Raw genomic sequence first — 17,007 nt, forward strand, 5'->3', positions numbered from 1 at the left:
TTGTCGACATTTGGACCGTGACGTCAATCTGGTTTTCGTCTGGTCTGTTGTAGCGACATCAGGCAGCGACGACAACTGGAGACCAGACCAGACACCAATGGCCGTGCCAATTCGGCAGCGGTGCCTGGTCCCAGCACACGGGCCAGGACGCGGGCCAGGGTGCGCTAATGCTGCGCCAAGGGTCGCGACAGGCGACACCAAGCGTCACAGTATTCCTCCGTATGTAGACATGGATGGATTTGACCTGACAGATATTTTGGCGGACACGCCAGAGCCAGACGCACACGCAACTTGAGCATTTGGACCAGCCGACGCTTCACTGGATTCCCAAAGTGGCTGGGGGTGCACAAGTGGTCAACTGGTGTGTGAATTGACTTTGATTTCTTGGCCTCAGTGCTCCATCTACTCCGTCCGCTCCGTCCGCTCCCGCTGGCCCCAATAGCTACACTTTGGAGCTTCAACCTCTCCAACCTCGACCCTGCACCTCACCACAACCTACCTAGGTAGTTAGAGCACCGCGCGTCCCTCTGTGAGCATCTTGCTCTGCTCTCGTGCGCCCACCTGTCGACATCCACTCCTGGGCATGATGTCGGCATCGTCATGGACTTTGTGAGCACCACCCGAGCTTTCTGTCCCCTCCCTTCCAGCAAAAAAGGGCAACACCCATCGGTTTGAGCCAGTTGGAAAAAAGCTAACCCTGAGCCTGTGCTTGGATGCGTACTAGTGGTCGCGATTATTGAGTCCCCTGGCGGCGGGAAGCCCGAGAAAGGACCAGGCAAAGGACCCGGCGAAGCGACTGCATCGGTTCGAAAAGGAATACGCAAGCCTGCTGGTGAGGATAGGATAGCTGCAATCTGCTGGCCAGGAGCTTCAGTTTGCTTTTTGGCCTCGTGCCTGCGGGTGCATCAGAAACTGATCATTGGGTAGTCAACATGGCGCACGTCGTCCAACCTCTCCCGCGACAGCGAAGCCGCCGAGACGCTCGAAATCCGCCTCCAAGAACTCACCAATATCCTCAGCGATGAGAGCCGACGTCCCCTCCCCCATCCCTGTATTCAGTACGCCTCAATCAAACAGATCTACGTTCCTATCGGCAAAATCGCCACCTCCTCCTACAACGAATGGATCATCAAGGAAGCTGTCCTTTTCTTCGCGACGCTCATCGAAAGCGAAGAAGAGGCCTTTGTTGAGAACCCGACCTTTTCCGGCAGCTTGACCAATTTGCTCGTACGCATTACCGGAGTCAATAGTGTTCGACTCGGCCTGGATACCGAGTCTCGCGTGGTTGAACTGGCCTTCAACATCACCACCAAGATCCGTCTCGACCCCGCGATACTACCTGCTTGGTTCAAGACGCCCCAGTTTTCGGCGAGCCAAAGCAGCCTCCAGGATCTCGATGAGCGGGAGCGATTTGCTGGTCGAGTGCAGCGAGTGGATTTCCCGCTGTTCTACATCCTCATGGATTATATCCACCACGAGGGGAAAGTGGGAGACTTTGCTCGAACGGGGCTGTTGTATATTATCGAAGCTGCGTCGAGCTCGGCAGCTCTGGAGCAGTGGATAGTGGAAAGCGACTTGTCTACGCTCATGGCAACCGGCCTTGGGGCCTTGTACAGTCAGTTGAGTCGCAAGCTGGTCATTGACCACTTGCCTCATGATTTGCCGCCAATTCTGGCCCTGTCGGACTACGAGCACCCCACGTCCAACTACGAGATTATTAGTTCTTGCTCACCCGAGTTTCAGTCGCACTTGGAAACGTTTCTCTCCCATCTGTTGTTTTGGCAAGACGTCTTGAACCACTGTCGGTCGGTCGAGGTGAAGTCGACTTTGCTGGAACATTTCCAAGTCATTTTTCTGCAGCAATTGCTGTATGTTGGCCCCCTCACCTTTTTTCTTTTTTAATATCCGACGCTCAAGTTTTACGAGGCTATCTTGCTGACCCAAACCTTTTCAAACCCTCAGTTATCCTTCTCTGCTCGAGTCTTCTGATATTGACGGAGGCTCATCTGTTGCCGTACTGACCTATCTGCGTCGGATCCTCGAATCCCTAGATCATCCCGACATGATACACCTCATTCTACACTATTTGCTGGCTCTTCCGGATGCTGCGCCGCCTAATAAGAAGCCTCCGCCATCGTTAGTCAGTGACGCTCGCAGGCGAAAGTCAATGGACCTGACAAAGATGATGTCGGAGAAGGCAGAGGAGCCGGCAACGCCCCTCCTTTTCAACCTTGTTGACTTGATTCTATCCTGCCTGCGATCACGAAACCAACAGACCATCCACGTTACCCTGCAACTTGTGTCTGCCATTTTGAAACGACACCATCGCTATGCAGTCTTCACCCTTTTGAGAACAGACGTCCTCCCTAGTCATACTAAGCACCGTACCGTCGGTGCTCACGAGCAAGAGGTCGACTATCTCGTCCACCTGGCCATCTCTATAGGCGGCAGAACCGACTTTGATGACATGTATGCCGGCATTCTCAAGGATACGTCGACTCGGCTGGAGAGCCATCCATGCTCACTAAGGTTGGTTGCACCGAAAGTGTCAACAAACAACCACAAGTTACCAGACCTGCCAGACAGTCTACCTGGGCCACCGCGGGACGTTCGGGAACACACTCTTCGCCCAGATGACCCACTGCTCAATATCATGCTGGATCTTTTGGAGACCTTCTTCGTCAACCCTGTGGAAACGAACTTGTCAGTCACCGAAACGATTGTTGACCTTGGTATCTGTGGGTACATCAGCATCGAGGGCTGGCTGGCTCGCAACCCCAGTACCTACGTTTATGCTGAGAGCGTTGAAGAGCTAGAGCGTGGCTATGAAACATCTGTAGCGAGCGAGTCTGCCGAACCGCCGGTGCAGCCCATCGATGGCGCGCTGAGCGACTCGTTTGAAGAGGCTCGGCGTATGAAGGACATGGAGCGATGCAGAACTCCCCCCGCGTGGAAGGAGGCTTCACTGCCACGTGTCCTGAATGTGCTGAAGCGCCTTTGCGACCAAGTCGCCAAGTATAAGCACACCATACCGAGGTTTGACGAGCTTCTCGAGCAGAGGCGGAACGCGTTCCAAACGGCCGAGTCTATGCTGGACAACCCTCCCTCGGCTTTGCGGAAGGCGTCGCCAATACGATCAGGCACTCCGGAGCGCTCTAGTCTGGACGAGACTTTACGCACTACTGGGTCGCCACCGCGGCCTTCCGCTATAGAAGGATTCGCGCAGCGTCTCCTTTCGGAGCTGGGAACGCCAAGCAGGTCAGCGAGCCCCAAAGGACGCAAGGAGCAGAACCGAAGCTCCGCGACATCAACTTCCGGTAGCCAGCCTCCGGCACCAGAGTCAGTCATGACTCCCAAAGCCATTCGTGTCCCCCCGAAAGAATTCCCCATCAACTACAATGACCCCAGCAAGAGCGGAACTCGGAGCTTCTCCGCCGGCAGTGTCAGGCCGGATATTGGCGCATCACCTGAGGAGCGAGACGTGATAGCAGAGAGCCAGGCGTCTGCCTTTGCAGCCATTGACCAGAGCATCTTGTCCAGGCGTGTGGGCTTGCCGGATGAAAAGCTAAAGCCCATTCCGCTTGATCTGACCAAGAAGCTGGGAGCTACCGAGGTGGACGAGACAGAGCCCCCCAAACAACAAGAACACGGCAATGCCACAGGAGCAGAGGCTATGCCGGATGCAGTTGAAGATGTTACCAATGGCCAAACGCCAGAGGAGGTGACAGTATCTGTGTCTCACGTCCTGACCAATGTCATTATTTTCCAGAGCTTTCTGCTTGAACTGGCCAGCCTGTGGCAGACCCGGGCAGGGCTTTTTGACGAAGTATGCTATGTATAGCGATGGGAGGGGCTTTTTTTTTCGTTCTTCTTCTTTTGATTTCGAAACACATCATCATAATTGGCGAGTTTGATTACCGTTGATGGGATAAAGAAATGGATTTAAAGGGTTTCAAGCAGGGGTGGACATTGGTAGCATGGAGGAGCGAGTTGCGCATTGTGGTAGACCCGTATGTAATTGACCTATACCCCATTTGTGATTTTGGTCTTGTTTGCAAATGGCTGTTGCTGTGAATTTCACGAGTTGGCGCTTTCTTTTTTGCCGTGGCTTACTGGTGTGGACATTATTCATGGGACTGGATGCCCGTGGTACTAGGTGGTATCGTTTTTTGCTGCCTCTCTCGAATGAACTACAAGGCCGTCGACCGTCGAGACGTACATGGCCCTTGGGTCTTGGCAGAATAGCTACGAGGGCCTACAAGAGCAAGGAGGGCGGGCTATTTCCTGTAGCGGAATGGCGTACAGAGTTTGTTCGTGTTGGAACTGCTATTCGGAACGCGGCGTATTCGTAACCTGACTGGGAGCAAAGGGATGCGGTGCACCTGTTGGCGTTTCAAGCATGGTCCCGGCTTCTGCTGTTTGGCGACGATGCTGGGCGGCTGCATGTTATTCAGCTCTTTGTCACCGCATCGACCGGCGCAGGCTGGCTGCACATTTTCGCCAAAGGCCCGACTACGATGCATCCGGTGGCTGGGCTGGTGATGCGGCGAGCCGGGCAGCACAGCGGGACTGCCCGCGTTGTGACGGCAGCTCGCCATCTCGATGTATTGGCGGAGGGCGGCGTTGATTGACGTTTTGCCAGAGTCCGCCCGTCGAGAGGGAGTTTTGGTCTGGTTTCCGGATCCGGTCACGGACCGCGGTCGAATTGTCACGAGGCGTTGCACGGCGTGGGGAAACCGAGAAATAGCGCGTGTATTGTAGCACTGACTTGTCTAGGAGATATCTTGTCAAGGAGGTGTGCGGAGTGCAACACTCAAGCTCAACTCTGCTGTGATGGTCTCTCGAGAGCCAACTGCCGGGTGTGCAATGAGACGAGACTGCGGGGAAACGGCTGTTTCTGGGACTAAATTTCTGACGCGGGCAGGGAAGTGGAACCGGCATGGATTCGCATTGACTTGCAAGAACTTTCTTTGCCTGATCAGTCCAAAATGTATATTCTGGACGAGTGGGCGGGAAACGAGGCAAAGAGTTTATTGCGCAAAGTACTGCAATTTCACTGCAGGGAGGGAGGACAAACAGAAAGGCGGTTGTGCAACAATTAGACGCCTTGCTACTCCGTAAAATTTCTCTCTCTTTCTCATTTTCGACGTTGCGTCCGCATTTTATTCCCTGCATCTGCAATACTACAACAATGTTGCCTTCTTGGTCGAGTGGCGTCTGGTGTGGGACAGGGCCGGCTGAGGCTTGTCTGGGGATGGCTTGTTGCACCCGGCAATTGTCAGTTTGTGCTCTGTATACGGAGTAGGCTGCCTCGGATGCTTTTCATCTGCTTGCCTGTTCGTCATGATGGGATGTCTCGCCAAGTTGCCCGTTCATAAGCTACGTGGACAAGGCTTTGCCATCTCATTACGTAAGCTTTTGTAACCACAGCTTCGATTTCCCCTTGCTTCTTCCGAGACTTTTGCTCCGCTGCTGGTAGCGTCTTCGCTCCCACACTTGTCTAGCCTGACCTGCCGCCAGCAAAGGCATTGTGTACCTAGTCAACTCACCGCGTATGTTTCTGCCAGCTTCACTTCTCTAGCTTCTTTCTCTGGGTGGCCGACGTCACTAGGCATCCAGGATAGTTCCACATACACCGACTAAAGTCGCTTATCGTTCCGCCGCTTTCCCACGAGACACAGCATCAGCTTGACGTTTGGACCAGCATCTCTCCGCACGGGGGCAGAGTTCTCCGTATATTGGGTCGTATTCCATGAGTGGTGTGGTGCCATTCACTAGCATGGAGAGTATTTTGGCTCGGGGGTATGGACGAGTCTGTACTCACATCTGGCTGGTAACTTGCCGAGCACCCGTGCAAGACCTGGGTACTTAAAACAACTTAGTTGCCGCATTTTTTTCTTCTAGAAAATCTTCTTTTTTACTTTAAAAGACCTTGGCGTACTATTTTGACCAAGGTTTGACGACGGCTCACAGTAGCGCAGGCGCAAAACTCAAAAAGCTTTCTTGGCCCTTGGGGGTGGGCGGGAGGCATGACTATATAAACACGCGGCAGATGAGCAACTCGTCTCGTATACTCTGCCACTTATCCCACAAACCTCTCTATCTGTAGGAAATCTCAAGGCAAGAATAAAAGATGCGACTTCTCACACTCCTCGCTGCCCTCCAATGGGCGCTCGTCGCCGTCGCCTACGACAAGTGGAACGTCTGGCTGGATCACTCCGACGTGCTGGCAGAACAGTGGCTCCCCGACACGGAAATCTCTCTCCTGATGCTCAGGATAGCCGAGCAGGACGGCCGCAAGCTCTGCATCCTCAGGCCCAAGAGCAGGGGCCGCGATAACGCACCCATGATCATGAAGGCCCTCAACGACGACTGCCGCGAGCACAGCCTCGTCTACCTGCCCGGCGAGGTGTACAATATCAACTCGCCCATGATCACGACCAATATGCGCGACGTCAAGCTCGTCTTGGCGGGCCGCCTGCTCTGGAGCGGCGACGTCGACCACTGGCTCGACGTGTCCATGCCCATCGGCTTCCAGAACCAGAGCACCGCGTGGCACTTTGGCGGCGACAACGTCATCTTTGACGGCTTTGGCGTCGGCACGCTCGACGGCAACGGCCAGATATGGTACAACTGGGCCGTGTCCGAGGGAAACCTGCCGCACCGGCCCATCAACATCAACTTCAAGAGGCTGAGCAACTCGGTCATCCGGGGCCTGCGCTTCGTCCAGAGTCAGATGTGGAGCATGGCCATCTCCCACTCGCGCAACGTCGAGCTGACCGACATCTACGTCAACAGCACCTCCAACAGCCGCTGGAGCACCCTCAACACCGACGGCTGTGACACCATCTCCTCGGACAACATCACCTTTCGCCGCTGGTACGTCGCCAACGGAGACGACGGTATCGCCCTCAAGGGCAACTCGAGCTTCATCTACATCTATGACAGCGTGTTCTACAACGGCCAGGGCATCGCCATCGGCTCCATGGGCCAGTTCGAAGGCAAGTACGAGTATATTAACAACCTTTACGCCCGGAACCTCACCTTTATCAACACCGCCCACGTGTCGTACCTCAAGACCTGGGCCGGCGTGTCGAGGGGATTCCCGCCCAACGGCGGCGGCGGCGGCATCGGCCTTGCCACCAACATCACCATGGAGGACATCAAGATTCGCAAGCTGCGCCAGCAGCCCTTCTTTTCCTGGCAGTGCGAGAACTACTCGGGCTGGGCGGGTAGGGACTGCAACTCGTCCAAGTTCAAGATGAGTCACGTCAAGTGGAGGAATGTTCACCGGCACCGTCAACAAGGACGTCAAGGACGTGGGGTCGTTCCAGTGCAGCTCTGCCGCCGGCGGCTGCGATGACTTTGAGGTTGCGGATATTGACATCTCAGTTGACGGCGGCGGCAAGCTGGACAAGTGGCACTGCGAGAATGTCCACGGAAACAAGGGCTTCACTTGCAACGACCCCCCGCCCCAGAAATCTGGATGACAAAAAAGGGAAGGCAAGGCTATCACTTGCAGATGTTTTATATGGATTATACTCTTGATGGGCATGCACATCTGAGAGGCTGTTTCGGTTGAACAGTGGGGGAACATGAGCTCTCCAGGCATCGATAGTTGTTTGCGATTTTCGAGAGATGTTTTCCCATCAAAAAGACAGCGAGGATACGTCGACACATGTAGGGCATTTTGCTCATATCTACGTGATGACGGGGAGAATATAAACTTGCGGAAGGGATATGCCATTCTGTCTGGGACTAACGGGGCTTGTATGAGGGGAATACAAGGTTTGCGTTGATGAGCTTTGGTGTCCCCGTTTGGACGGGCAAGCCATGAATGAATGCACTTTCGTTCACGAGTCCCAGACTGTTTCCGGACATGGAACTCAAGGCTTGTCGTGATGTCTTGCCATATCACCCTACATGCGCGAGGCGGGAGGGAGTGCAAAAGTGTTTGATACCGATATATACAATGTGTCCTCGAGCCTTGGCATTTCCATGTAAGAAGCTATAATACAGCGGATTAGGAAATTACAAAGAGATTGCTAGTAAAGAGAGCGGCGTGAGTACAGGGGTAATTTGAAGCCATAGGTGTGAGTTGCAATACAGCCAAGTGCATATGGCCTCTGTAGGAACAAGGTGGTAGTTATGCAAGTGGCGGCCATTGCTATACTCGGGTAGGGCGAGTGCATGATTCTTGCATGAGCAGAAATATATAGACTATATAGCATTACTTTTCAACGACCGTCGTTGTGTAGTCGCATCCATGTCTGCGCAAAAATTATTGTCGGGCCTTGATAGCTGTCCCACGTGAAACACACCCTTGGGTGGTCACTGCTGCGCTCTACGGAGTACACGCCTTCCTTCCCCTTTCTCTATTTCTTCTTCTGTCTCTCTCCTCCTTTTTCATTTTCATCTTTTTGTGGTCCTTGAAAATAAAACCCATGGGGCCGAGAACAGCACCAACCAGGATTCCAAGTTTCATATCCAAATTCCAAGTTGAAGCAAAAGACGTAAAAGCTACTTGAAAACGAGCAACTCTTTGTTTTTAAAACTTCTTACAACATCAAGAAAAAAGTTCTCTGTAGCCCTCGACGAGGCTTTTGCTTCATTCTCCCTCTCGCCCAGACGACTTCCAAGGAAGAGAGAGGCCTGTTGACCCTTGAGGAGCACGCCGACTCAGATGCCTGCGGGATATTGCAAGAGTTCCCCAGTGTATGCAGGCTGCCGCCTAATGGCCCGAGAGCAGGGCATATGCGTTGTGCACTGATGGACCAATCTCAAGGGACTTGGGACATGGCCGAGGACGGATGCAGTGCAGCGCCAGGGGAGTGTCTAGAAGGCAAACAACGCTTCTTCGTCGCTTCTTTATCATGGCAAGCGAATTTTTCTGACTACCAGGAATCTAGTGTCATCCATGCTCTCTGAATTATTCAGCGAATCGTCTTGGCATCGAGCATCGCCCTGGGCTTTACAAATCACTAGGTAAAAGCTTCAAGATCTTCAGAGAGCTGGACCCTGCGATCAAGGGCGTTGAAGGGACGCAGTTGCAGCACATGGTCTTGAGGAAGCGGGGTGCGGGTTATTCACAGAGGTTCTACGAGTACGGGCCCTTTATCCGGCTGGCATGCTGTGGCCGACATGTGGTCCGCACACATCTCGAACAAACTCTTTGCGGAAGGAAAGTTGTAGCCGGCATCTGGATCAAGTCTACCAAGCTTACAGCAACATTACGATGCAATACGACGTTGTACAGAGGGGGTTCGGCCCCTCGTTGCATTTAGCATCCAGCCAACGAGCCAACTTGGCCTGGGCCCTTTTCCAATGTGGGACGAAACTACTGCGACGGCTGGAAACAGATCACTAGGGTCTCGACTCGACCGTTAGGTCATTTGTGGGTGGTGGCGAAGTATTGTAAACATGACATGTTCGTCCTAATGGGACTATTGCAGAGTATTTCCGCTCTTGATGCGGTTTACCAGCTTAACCACAAGAACTTCCAGGGAAGCCACAAGAAGCTTGTACATCTTCTATCTCAGCCCCCATTACTCCGTACCCTGGTCAGTGGCGACTGATTGGTGCGGAAGTGGAACAGTGAATCAAGCCATGGCTGAATGCACCGGCGGGTCTTCGGCCACGGCGCCGCTTTCAACCCTCGCCGCCCTTGACATGGTTTTAAAGGACGTCGTGGCGCTCCTTGCCGTGTGATGGTTATTCCTCCGCTATGACCCGAGGCAGCTGTTGGTGGTGGAAGGCTTGAAGAGGCTTGAAGAGGCTTGCATGACAGGGGTGGAGGGTGATGCCTTCTCCGGATGACGAAACTGGGTTCATTTTGCTCCGGAAATGACGGGGTTTCGCACGAACAAAACACCGAGTCCTCATCAACACGACATAGAACCCCGTTCTGGTCAGGACAGAAAGAGGACAACACTCTGGGGGTGGTTTGGAGAAAAAAGGGCGATATCCGCTCGCAGTGGGGCGTGGCACGAGTTGCAATGATTTGACTCGGGTCCTTTGCCATGTGGTTGGAGATCTTGGACGGTGGGCATGTTGCTACTGTCTTGTCTGCAACGGACGAACTCAAGGGAGAATACTGTATACTCGATCAACACGCTGAGAGGTGTTAGTCGCCGATGATCAATCGAGAGCGGTGAAGGCAATATGGACAGAACACAACATCCTCGTCATTCATCAGACCAACCTGTGGTTTCTGGGAAAGCCAGTTTCGACTAGTGACTCTTTTGTTGGTCGTCATGTCCCGACCTGGTGCCTTGTTGGACCACGCCCTCACCCTCACCGTTGGAAGCCGGCGTAGCTGTCAAGACGACAAAGGGAGCCCGAAGAGGCGCGTGACAATCGCCCCGGAGGTTGAGAGTGGAAGTGCCATACCTCTCATAGTATGTGTGGTGATGCGCTAACAGAAGCGACGTTTCCCAGCAAGTGCCAGAGGTGAACCCTACACACCAGAGCCTGAGATTTCAATGTCTGGTTCTTTCCGCATTGGTGAGGCGCTCCTTCCCTGCCTCTCTTCTCAGTCTCTTTCGCCAGTCGACTTCAAGATGATTCCGATATCCGCATGGAGTCGACGCTTCACTCTCACTTTTGAAAGTTTATCCGCATCTGAGTCGTCTTCTCTACAAGATCACATCCAGCCAACCAGCCAACGAGCCAACCAGCCATCACTGGGTGCCAGAGACCCATTGTACCCATCACCTGTCAGTGCTGTCACCCATTCCTTAGCTTCTTCCTTGGCTTCTTGCCGCCCCCATCGTCTCCACTTTCGCGCCGACCGCCGACTGCCTACTAGGGATGTATTTTTGCGAAGAGCTGACAGTTGCAAGAAAACCAAAAAAGACTTCCGAAGGTTTGATGGGCTTGGAGAGAAATGGCACCAAATCAGCATGATCCGCTCAACAGGGCTATTTTAGGCTTCACACGGCCTACGCATGGAGGACCTGTGATGCAAGAGCACTTCTTTTGGTTGTACTGGCAACATTTGGCTTTCAAGGCCTAGAAGACCAGCTACACACTTTTTCGCGCTCCAGATATACCAGTCGGCAACCCAAGTTTCAATATTATGCCGTCAGCCAAGCCGCCAGAACCATCCTCTTCGCCATGACGTCTGTCGTACTCCGTCTTTGATGTTGGATTTCCAGCACCTGTAGGGCTTCGTCCAAAGCTCAAGCACCGTGATTAAAGTACTACGTACCTTCATGCTTGGCGCCAATGCGGAGAGAGGCCGGGGAAGTGGAGAGAGGCGTTGCTGGGCACGATCTGGCCATGGCCACAATCGGAGCTTGCAGACGAACAATGACAACTTCGGCCGAGTTTTACACTGCCCTTTGTATGCATATCTCACAGAGAAGGAGGGTGTTTATACTCGCAGCCAGAAGATGCAGTCTCACTGGATTGTGGAATTTATGGACCGAACAGTCGACTCCGTATCCAGTTCCGGCTGTCCTGGCATACCTGGTTTTTATCAGGTTGTACGACGCTCCCGAGCCCTGGGTGCACAAACCGCACGCCCATGGTTTCTCCTAGTCACAGAGCACCTGGGCATTTCAACAGGGCGACGGAGGAGATGTTGAACCCTTGGACACTAGTACAGGCACCAACTGTTTGCGTGAAAGCGCCGTTTCTCGTCTCTTTGGCCACCTCGTGATCGAGTTGCATCGGGCACTGCTTCGTCGTTTGAACATGCAACTTCCACCACCCCGGAAGCTGCAAGACCTGCAGAGCTGCGGAGCTGTAAAAAATCAACAAATTGGCAGCATGACAGAGCAATCGGCAGCAAATTGCCGACGGAAGCAGCCCCCCCTCAGCTGCCAAAACTGCCTGCCAGACTGCCTGCCAGACCAGGGAGATCATCAAATCAACGAAGACGGCGGCCAATTGCTCGGCGCCATCACTGGGGCAACTTTGTTGCCCCGCCATGCCGCCGCACATGAGCGACGATCCTACGTCCTGTTCGCTGTTGGTCTGCCCTTGCTTGTGCCCCGCGTCGCCATCTGTAGGCCAACCGATGATCTGGGGTTTCGGTGCCCAGTCTGACCCCAACTCTGTTCATGGCAAAGTTTGGCCTCGAGGAGCGCCGGGGTCGTCGTCCACGTCGTCTTGAAGGAGCTAGCCGAAAACACCACCCTGCACTTTCATGTATCCCGCCAGCGCACACGCACCCGCGAGGACTTTGTTCTCTATCCATGACTGCCCGCACCAACCAACACCTTCGTCAGTCATCATCCGAGATGCTGACAGTAATATGTACATGCTCAGAAGTACTAACCAGGGGGTGGGCCGTGTGGCGCATCTTGATGCCGGTGTATTTTCCAATGTTGGGGTTAGCGGTGTTCGTGGGTGTCTCCAAAAGTTGACCGCAGTTCGGTATTGGGAACTGCTCGGCCGCGCTGATCATATGTACATATATTATATATATATATATATGCGTTGCCCCGGCCAGCCGATTCCTTTGGCCATGATCTCCTGCTGATGTCGCTAGAGAAGAAAGCTGGCCCTTTTGGATTTTGATTCGGCTTCTCAAGCGCACTTGACATCGCTAGACGATTCTAAGCGGGGAGACGCTCGGGAGTCAACATGGTTGTTGGCAACATTTACGTGATCGCCGCAGTGTCGGTTGTTGGCGGTGGTCTTTTCGGCTTTGACATTTCGTCTTTATCTGCCCAGCTTGGGGAGCAGTCTTACCTTTGCTACTTCAACCAAGGTCCCCATGGCCCTCCGTACACTAATGAGAAGTGCTCCGGTCCTCATGAGTTGGTTCAGGGAGGTATCACAGCCGCCATGGCTGCTGGTTCTTGGCTGGGCGCCCTTATTTCTGGCCCTCTCTCTGATCGACTTGGCCGCAAATACTCCATCATGGTCGGATGCATAATTTGGTAAGTTGACAAGCCCTGAGAAGAAGCTGTTTTGTGGTACTTGGGGACCCCAGCCACACAGTATGACCAGTTTTACCGCGAGACACCCGTACGCATAGACAGAGGTCTAGACAGTCTCAGTTGAGCTAACCAAGATTTTTTTGTTCTTTATCACAGGTTGGTGGGCTCGACACTCTGCTGCGCTGCCCAAAATATCGGCATGCTCATTGTGGGCCGCATCATAAACGGTCTGTGTGTCGGTATCGAGTCAGCTCAAGTTCCCGTCTATATTGCCGAAATATCGCCTCCCTCTAAGCGTGGCCGCTTCATCGGCATGCAGCAGTGGGCTATTACTTGGGGCATCCTCATCATGTACTACATTTCCTACGGGACTTCATTTATCGGTGAGCAGGAGTACTTTGGCTGGAAGGCTTCGTCTTTCCGCATTCCATGGGGCCTGCAGATGATTCCTGCCGTCTTCCTCTTCTTCATGATGATAATTTTACCCGAATCTCCCCGTTGGCTGGCCCGCAAGGATCGCTGGGAGGACTGTCGTTCTGTGCTGGCTCTTGTGCACGGAAAGGGGAATCCCGACCACCCTTTCGTTGCCATGGAGCTTCAGGATATCAAAGACATGTGCGAGTTTGAGCGTCGTCACGCCAATGTCACTTATTTCGATCTTTTCAAGCCCGACATGATTAATCGAACTCTGATCGGCCTGTTTACACAGATTTGGTCGCAGTTGACCGGCATGAACGTCATGAGTAAGTACAAGTAGTTTTTTGTTCCATATGAACTTGATGATTAACCCGTCTTTCAAAGTGTACTATATTGCCAATGTTTTCAGCATGGCCGGATACGAGGGCAATGCCAACCTTCTCGCATCATCCATCAGCTACGTCATCAACGTCTTCATGACTATCCCTGCTCTCCTATGGGTCGATCGCTGGGGCCGTCGTCCTACCCTCTTGGTTGGCTCCGTCCTCATGGCGACCTGGATGTATGCCAATGCTGGTATTCTGGCCAACTACGCTGAGATTGTTCCCGGTGGTATCAATGGTGTTGCAGCCCAGTCCATGAGACTTACCGGTGCTCCTGCTAAAGGCCTCATTGCCTGCACCTACCTCTTCGTCGCTTCCTTTGCTCCCACCTGGGGCCCCGTCTCTTGGATCTATCCACCCGAGTTGTACCCTCTGCGGCTCCGTGGCAAGGGCGTAGCCATGTCAACTTCAGGAAACTGGGCTTTCAACACTGCCCTTGGCCTCTTCGTCCCTCCTGCTCTTGCAAGCATCAAGTGGAAGACATATCTCGTCTTTGCCATCTTCAACACGGTAGCATTCTTCCACGTACTCTTCGTCTTCCCCGAGACTGCTGGGAAGACTTTGGAAGAGACCGAGGCAATGTTTGAAGATCCCAACGGGATAAAGTATCTAGGTACCCCGGCGTGGAAGACCAAGGTCGTCACCAAGTTGGTCGACCGGGCTGAGCATGGTGACGTTGACGCCAAGCGAGCCGCCGAATACAAGCTCTCTGAGGCTCACGAGCACGACGTGGAGAAGGCCGCCACACCTCCTGCGGCTTCTTAATTGCGACTGCCTCGAGTAGATTAATTCAAACCGCGAATTGCCTTAGTCGACATGCCGCCAAATACCACCCAAGGCTCTAGTGTGTGATCTGCATTCAATCAAGGACCTCTGAATGACCAGATGTGGGATAGTTTATATGGGACGATCTTTTCTGATTGATTTTATTATGTTAAACGATACCAATTTAGGCAGTTTTCGTTGCAAAGATGTTCGTAAATAATCGCCATGAAGTTGAGACAAGCGCTTGTGATTTGCGGAATCCCTTGTCAATTCTGTGAGCGTCAGTACTACCACTCCGTACTTTGAATGGGGGACTGACTGGCCACTCCTCAAGCTCAGTGACACGCCGAACCCACGAGCTCTTTTCTGTTGCTGTTATATCCTAGTGCCAATAGCCCTGACGGTTAAGGAGGAATGTCAATATATTGATCCGCAGGAACTGCCGGCTAGTTTTCGCAAGTATTCAACAAAGTTAAAGACCCAACGCGCTTCCCTTCTGGATCCACGCAAGGTCCCTGTGTTATCCAAAATGCAAATCCATTGTGGAACTTTTCCCCGACACTATTCAATCCATCCCCAATGCGGGTGAATATGACTGCGAGCGCTTCCAAATCTCGCCTCAACCCAGGACTGCGTGGTGACGAACGTGCATTTCTTTCGACATGTGCGCCTTTGCGTCGAGAAACCAACCTTGTCGGCGTGACTGGACGGCTTGGTCAGGGTGGTGTGCTGCCGTTAAGGCAGATATGGCAATGGCGCGTCACTTGGCGAGCTTGACTTTTGAGCAGTCGAATTACCATTGATCCCGAATGGGCCTCGTACAACGGAAAGGTCTAGACCAGGATCCGGGCTTGATTGCATCCACTGCTCGGGGTCTATCCATCCAGGGGCCAGTGTTGGAAAGTTGTGAGATCCAATGTCGGCGGTTGCGGTGTATGGCTGAAGTCGATGTTCGACAGCCAGGTATTTTGGCCTACGGTATGGGAGCGACTTGATTTGCGGGCCGAGTAGAGACAAAGCTCTCCACGCTTGAGGAAGGAAGAATATGATGGTTGAGTGACCTGCCCAGCGACGTTAGTTGTTATTTCCGTCGACGGGCTATCGAGGACAAGAGGATCGACAAACATTGCATTTTCTTTTTTTGGAGTGACACCCTACGCAGTCTTCTTTTAACGCCAAGTTACCGTTACTGAACTCGTATAGAAACATCCTATCAGCCCGAGGTCAAAGAAAGCACTCAATTGAGCTTGAACTCATCCTTGAAACTTCCAATCAATAGCCCACCATTCGACTCAACCACGCCGCCAGTGGCAAACGAATCCTTCATGCAGTAAATGTATGCCTCGGCAACTTCCTCTGGCGTGCCCACTGTCCCCGTGATATTCTCACGCTTAAAACTCTCCGCAATAGCCGGCAGATTCTCCGCTGTAATACTACTAAACAATTCCGTGTGCACCGCACCAGGCTGCATGGCGTTGACACGAACCGGCTTGAGAGCGACTGCGAATCCGCGAGCAAGGCCTTCAAGACCTGCCCCAGTTCCAGCCACAATGGAAAAGGCTGCCGTTGGTCGCCGGGAAGCAGTGCCGCTAGTGAGAGTGAGCGAGCTCTGAACGCTCTGGTTGATGTACCTGGGGAGATTCTTGGCCAGGAAAATTGACCCGTGGGAGCGGACGGCGGTTGTCTTGCCAAGTTGGTCCACGGTCACGTCGTCCAGCTTGGGTAGGACGAGAGGTCGCCCGCAGTGAAGGCAACATGGCCCAGCTTGCCGTTCTTGGTGGCGAACTCGAGAAGGTCATTGATGTTCTGGCCAAGCGTGTCGCCGGGAGAAACACCAACGGCTGTGGCGTGGCTCTGGAGACGGGAGACGGCGTAGTCGAGTTTGCTCTGGTTGGAGCTGCTGACGTTGACAAATGCGCCATGCTCGACTGCGGCCTCTGCGATGCAGAAACCGATGCCGGATGAACCGCCGAGGACGAGGACCCGGCGGCCCTGTAGCTTGTGGGGTGTACTTGAAGGGGGTCTGGAATGCCATTGCCGAGGGTCGATTGAGATGTTCAAGCTGAGTGGATGCTTCAAGATTTCTGTAGGTAGGTACTCGATACTGGAGTTTGGATTCGAAGAGAAAAGCGAGGCGCTTATATAGCCAAATTGCTTGCATGCGAGAGTGTTCCTGGACGATTCCGTGGATTCGGCGCCGGGTGGAGATGTGGGCGGCGGCGTTCCACCAAAGGCGGCGAGCGGCCCGCTAGCGTCGCCGACAGCTCCACCGTTGACCTTTCCTCTTTTGTGTACATGTGTGGGATTACAAGGCGGACTTTGCGGGTTTCGGAGACGACGGGGTACAACGTGTCGCCGCACGGGGTGTTACCGAGTCTTTTCTGGGGAGCGCTTTATGCAACAACGGCTCAATGCTACAATTGAAGAGACAACCACGAGTTTCCCGCTCACGATTGGTGTTGCATTGGGATTGCAGCAGGTCGGCGGCATGTCAAATCCATCAAGTCCGGTCCGTTCGAGTCCACCGAGTCCGTCGAGCCCCACAGTCCGGC

At 53.4% G+C, this 17,007-nt stretch overlaps 5 protein-coding genes across 6 annotated transcripts; 3 read left to right on the plus strand and 2 right to left on the minus strand.

Annotated features, from left to right (window-relative positions):
* Positions 1–248: 248 nt before the first annotated feature.
* On the plus strand, positions 249–4,040 carry J3458_019024 (uncharacterized protein). 2 transcript variants are annotated; one of them, XM_066121366.1, is made up of 4 exons: positions 249–609; positions 725–832; positions 928–1,868; positions 1,963–4,040. In XM_066121366.1, exons 1-4 carry the CDS (start codon positions 601–603, stop codon positions 3,839–3,841), a joined length of 2,937 nt encoding a protein of 978 aa, XP_065973723.1. In that variant the 5' UTR covers positions 249–600; the 3' UTR covers positions 3,842–4,040. The 2 variants fall into 2 exon arrangements, with proteins under 2 accessions (XP_065973723.1, XP_065973724.1); XM_066121367.1 differs by having other exon boundaries at positions 725–1,868; positions 1,963–4,034.
* A 1,716-nt stretch (positions 4,041–5,756) lies between these two features.
* Positions 5,757–7,498, plus strand: J3458_019025 (uncharacterized protein). Its single transcript, XM_007810137.2, has one exon. It carries the CDS (start codon positions 6,134–6,136, stop codon positions 7,361–7,363), a length of 1,230 nt encoding a protein of 409 aa, XP_007808328.2. The 5' UTR covers positions 5,757–6,133; the 3' UTR covers positions 7,364–7,498.
* Positions 7,499–12,491: 4,993 nt separating this feature from the next.
* HGT1 (high affinity glucose transporter) lies at positions 12,492–16,542 on the plus strand. Its single transcript, XM_007810138.2, has 3 exons — positions 12,492–12,890; positions 13,047–13,633; positions 13,692–16,542. The coding sequence occupies exons 1-3, from the start codon at positions 12,592–12,594 to the stop codon at positions 14,453–14,455; spliced, it is 1,650 nt and encodes a 549-aa protein (XP_007808329.2). The 5' UTR covers positions 12,492–12,591; the 3' UTR covers positions 14,456–16,542.
* Positions 15,693–15,926, minus strand: J3458_019027 (uncharacterized protein; the record flags this gene model as incomplete). Its single annotated transcript, XM_066121368.1, has 1 exon — positions 15,693–15,926. One exon carries the CDS (start codon positions 15,924–15,926, stop codon positions 15,693–15,695), a length of 234 nt encoding a protein of 77 aa, XP_065973725.1.
* Positions 16,160–16,945, minus strand: J3458_019028 (uncharacterized protein; the record flags this gene model as incomplete). Its single annotated transcript, XM_066121369.1, has 2 exons — positions 16,160–16,732; positions 16,907–16,945. The coding sequence occupies 2 exons, from the start codon at positions 16,943–16,945 to the stop codon at positions 16,160–16,162; spliced, it is 612 nt and encodes a 203-aa protein (XP_065973726.1).
* Between the last annotated feature and the right edge of the window lie 62 nt (positions 16,946–17,007).

The sequence above is a fragment of the Metarhizium acridum genome (assembly GCF_019434415.1).
Source record: "Metarhizium acridum strain ARSEF 324 chromosome Unknown scaffold_555, whole genome shotgun sequence".
Classification (NCBI taxonomy): Eukaryota; Fungi; Ascomycota; class Sordariomycetes; order Hypocreales; family Clavicipitaceae; genus Metarhizium; species Metarhizium acridum.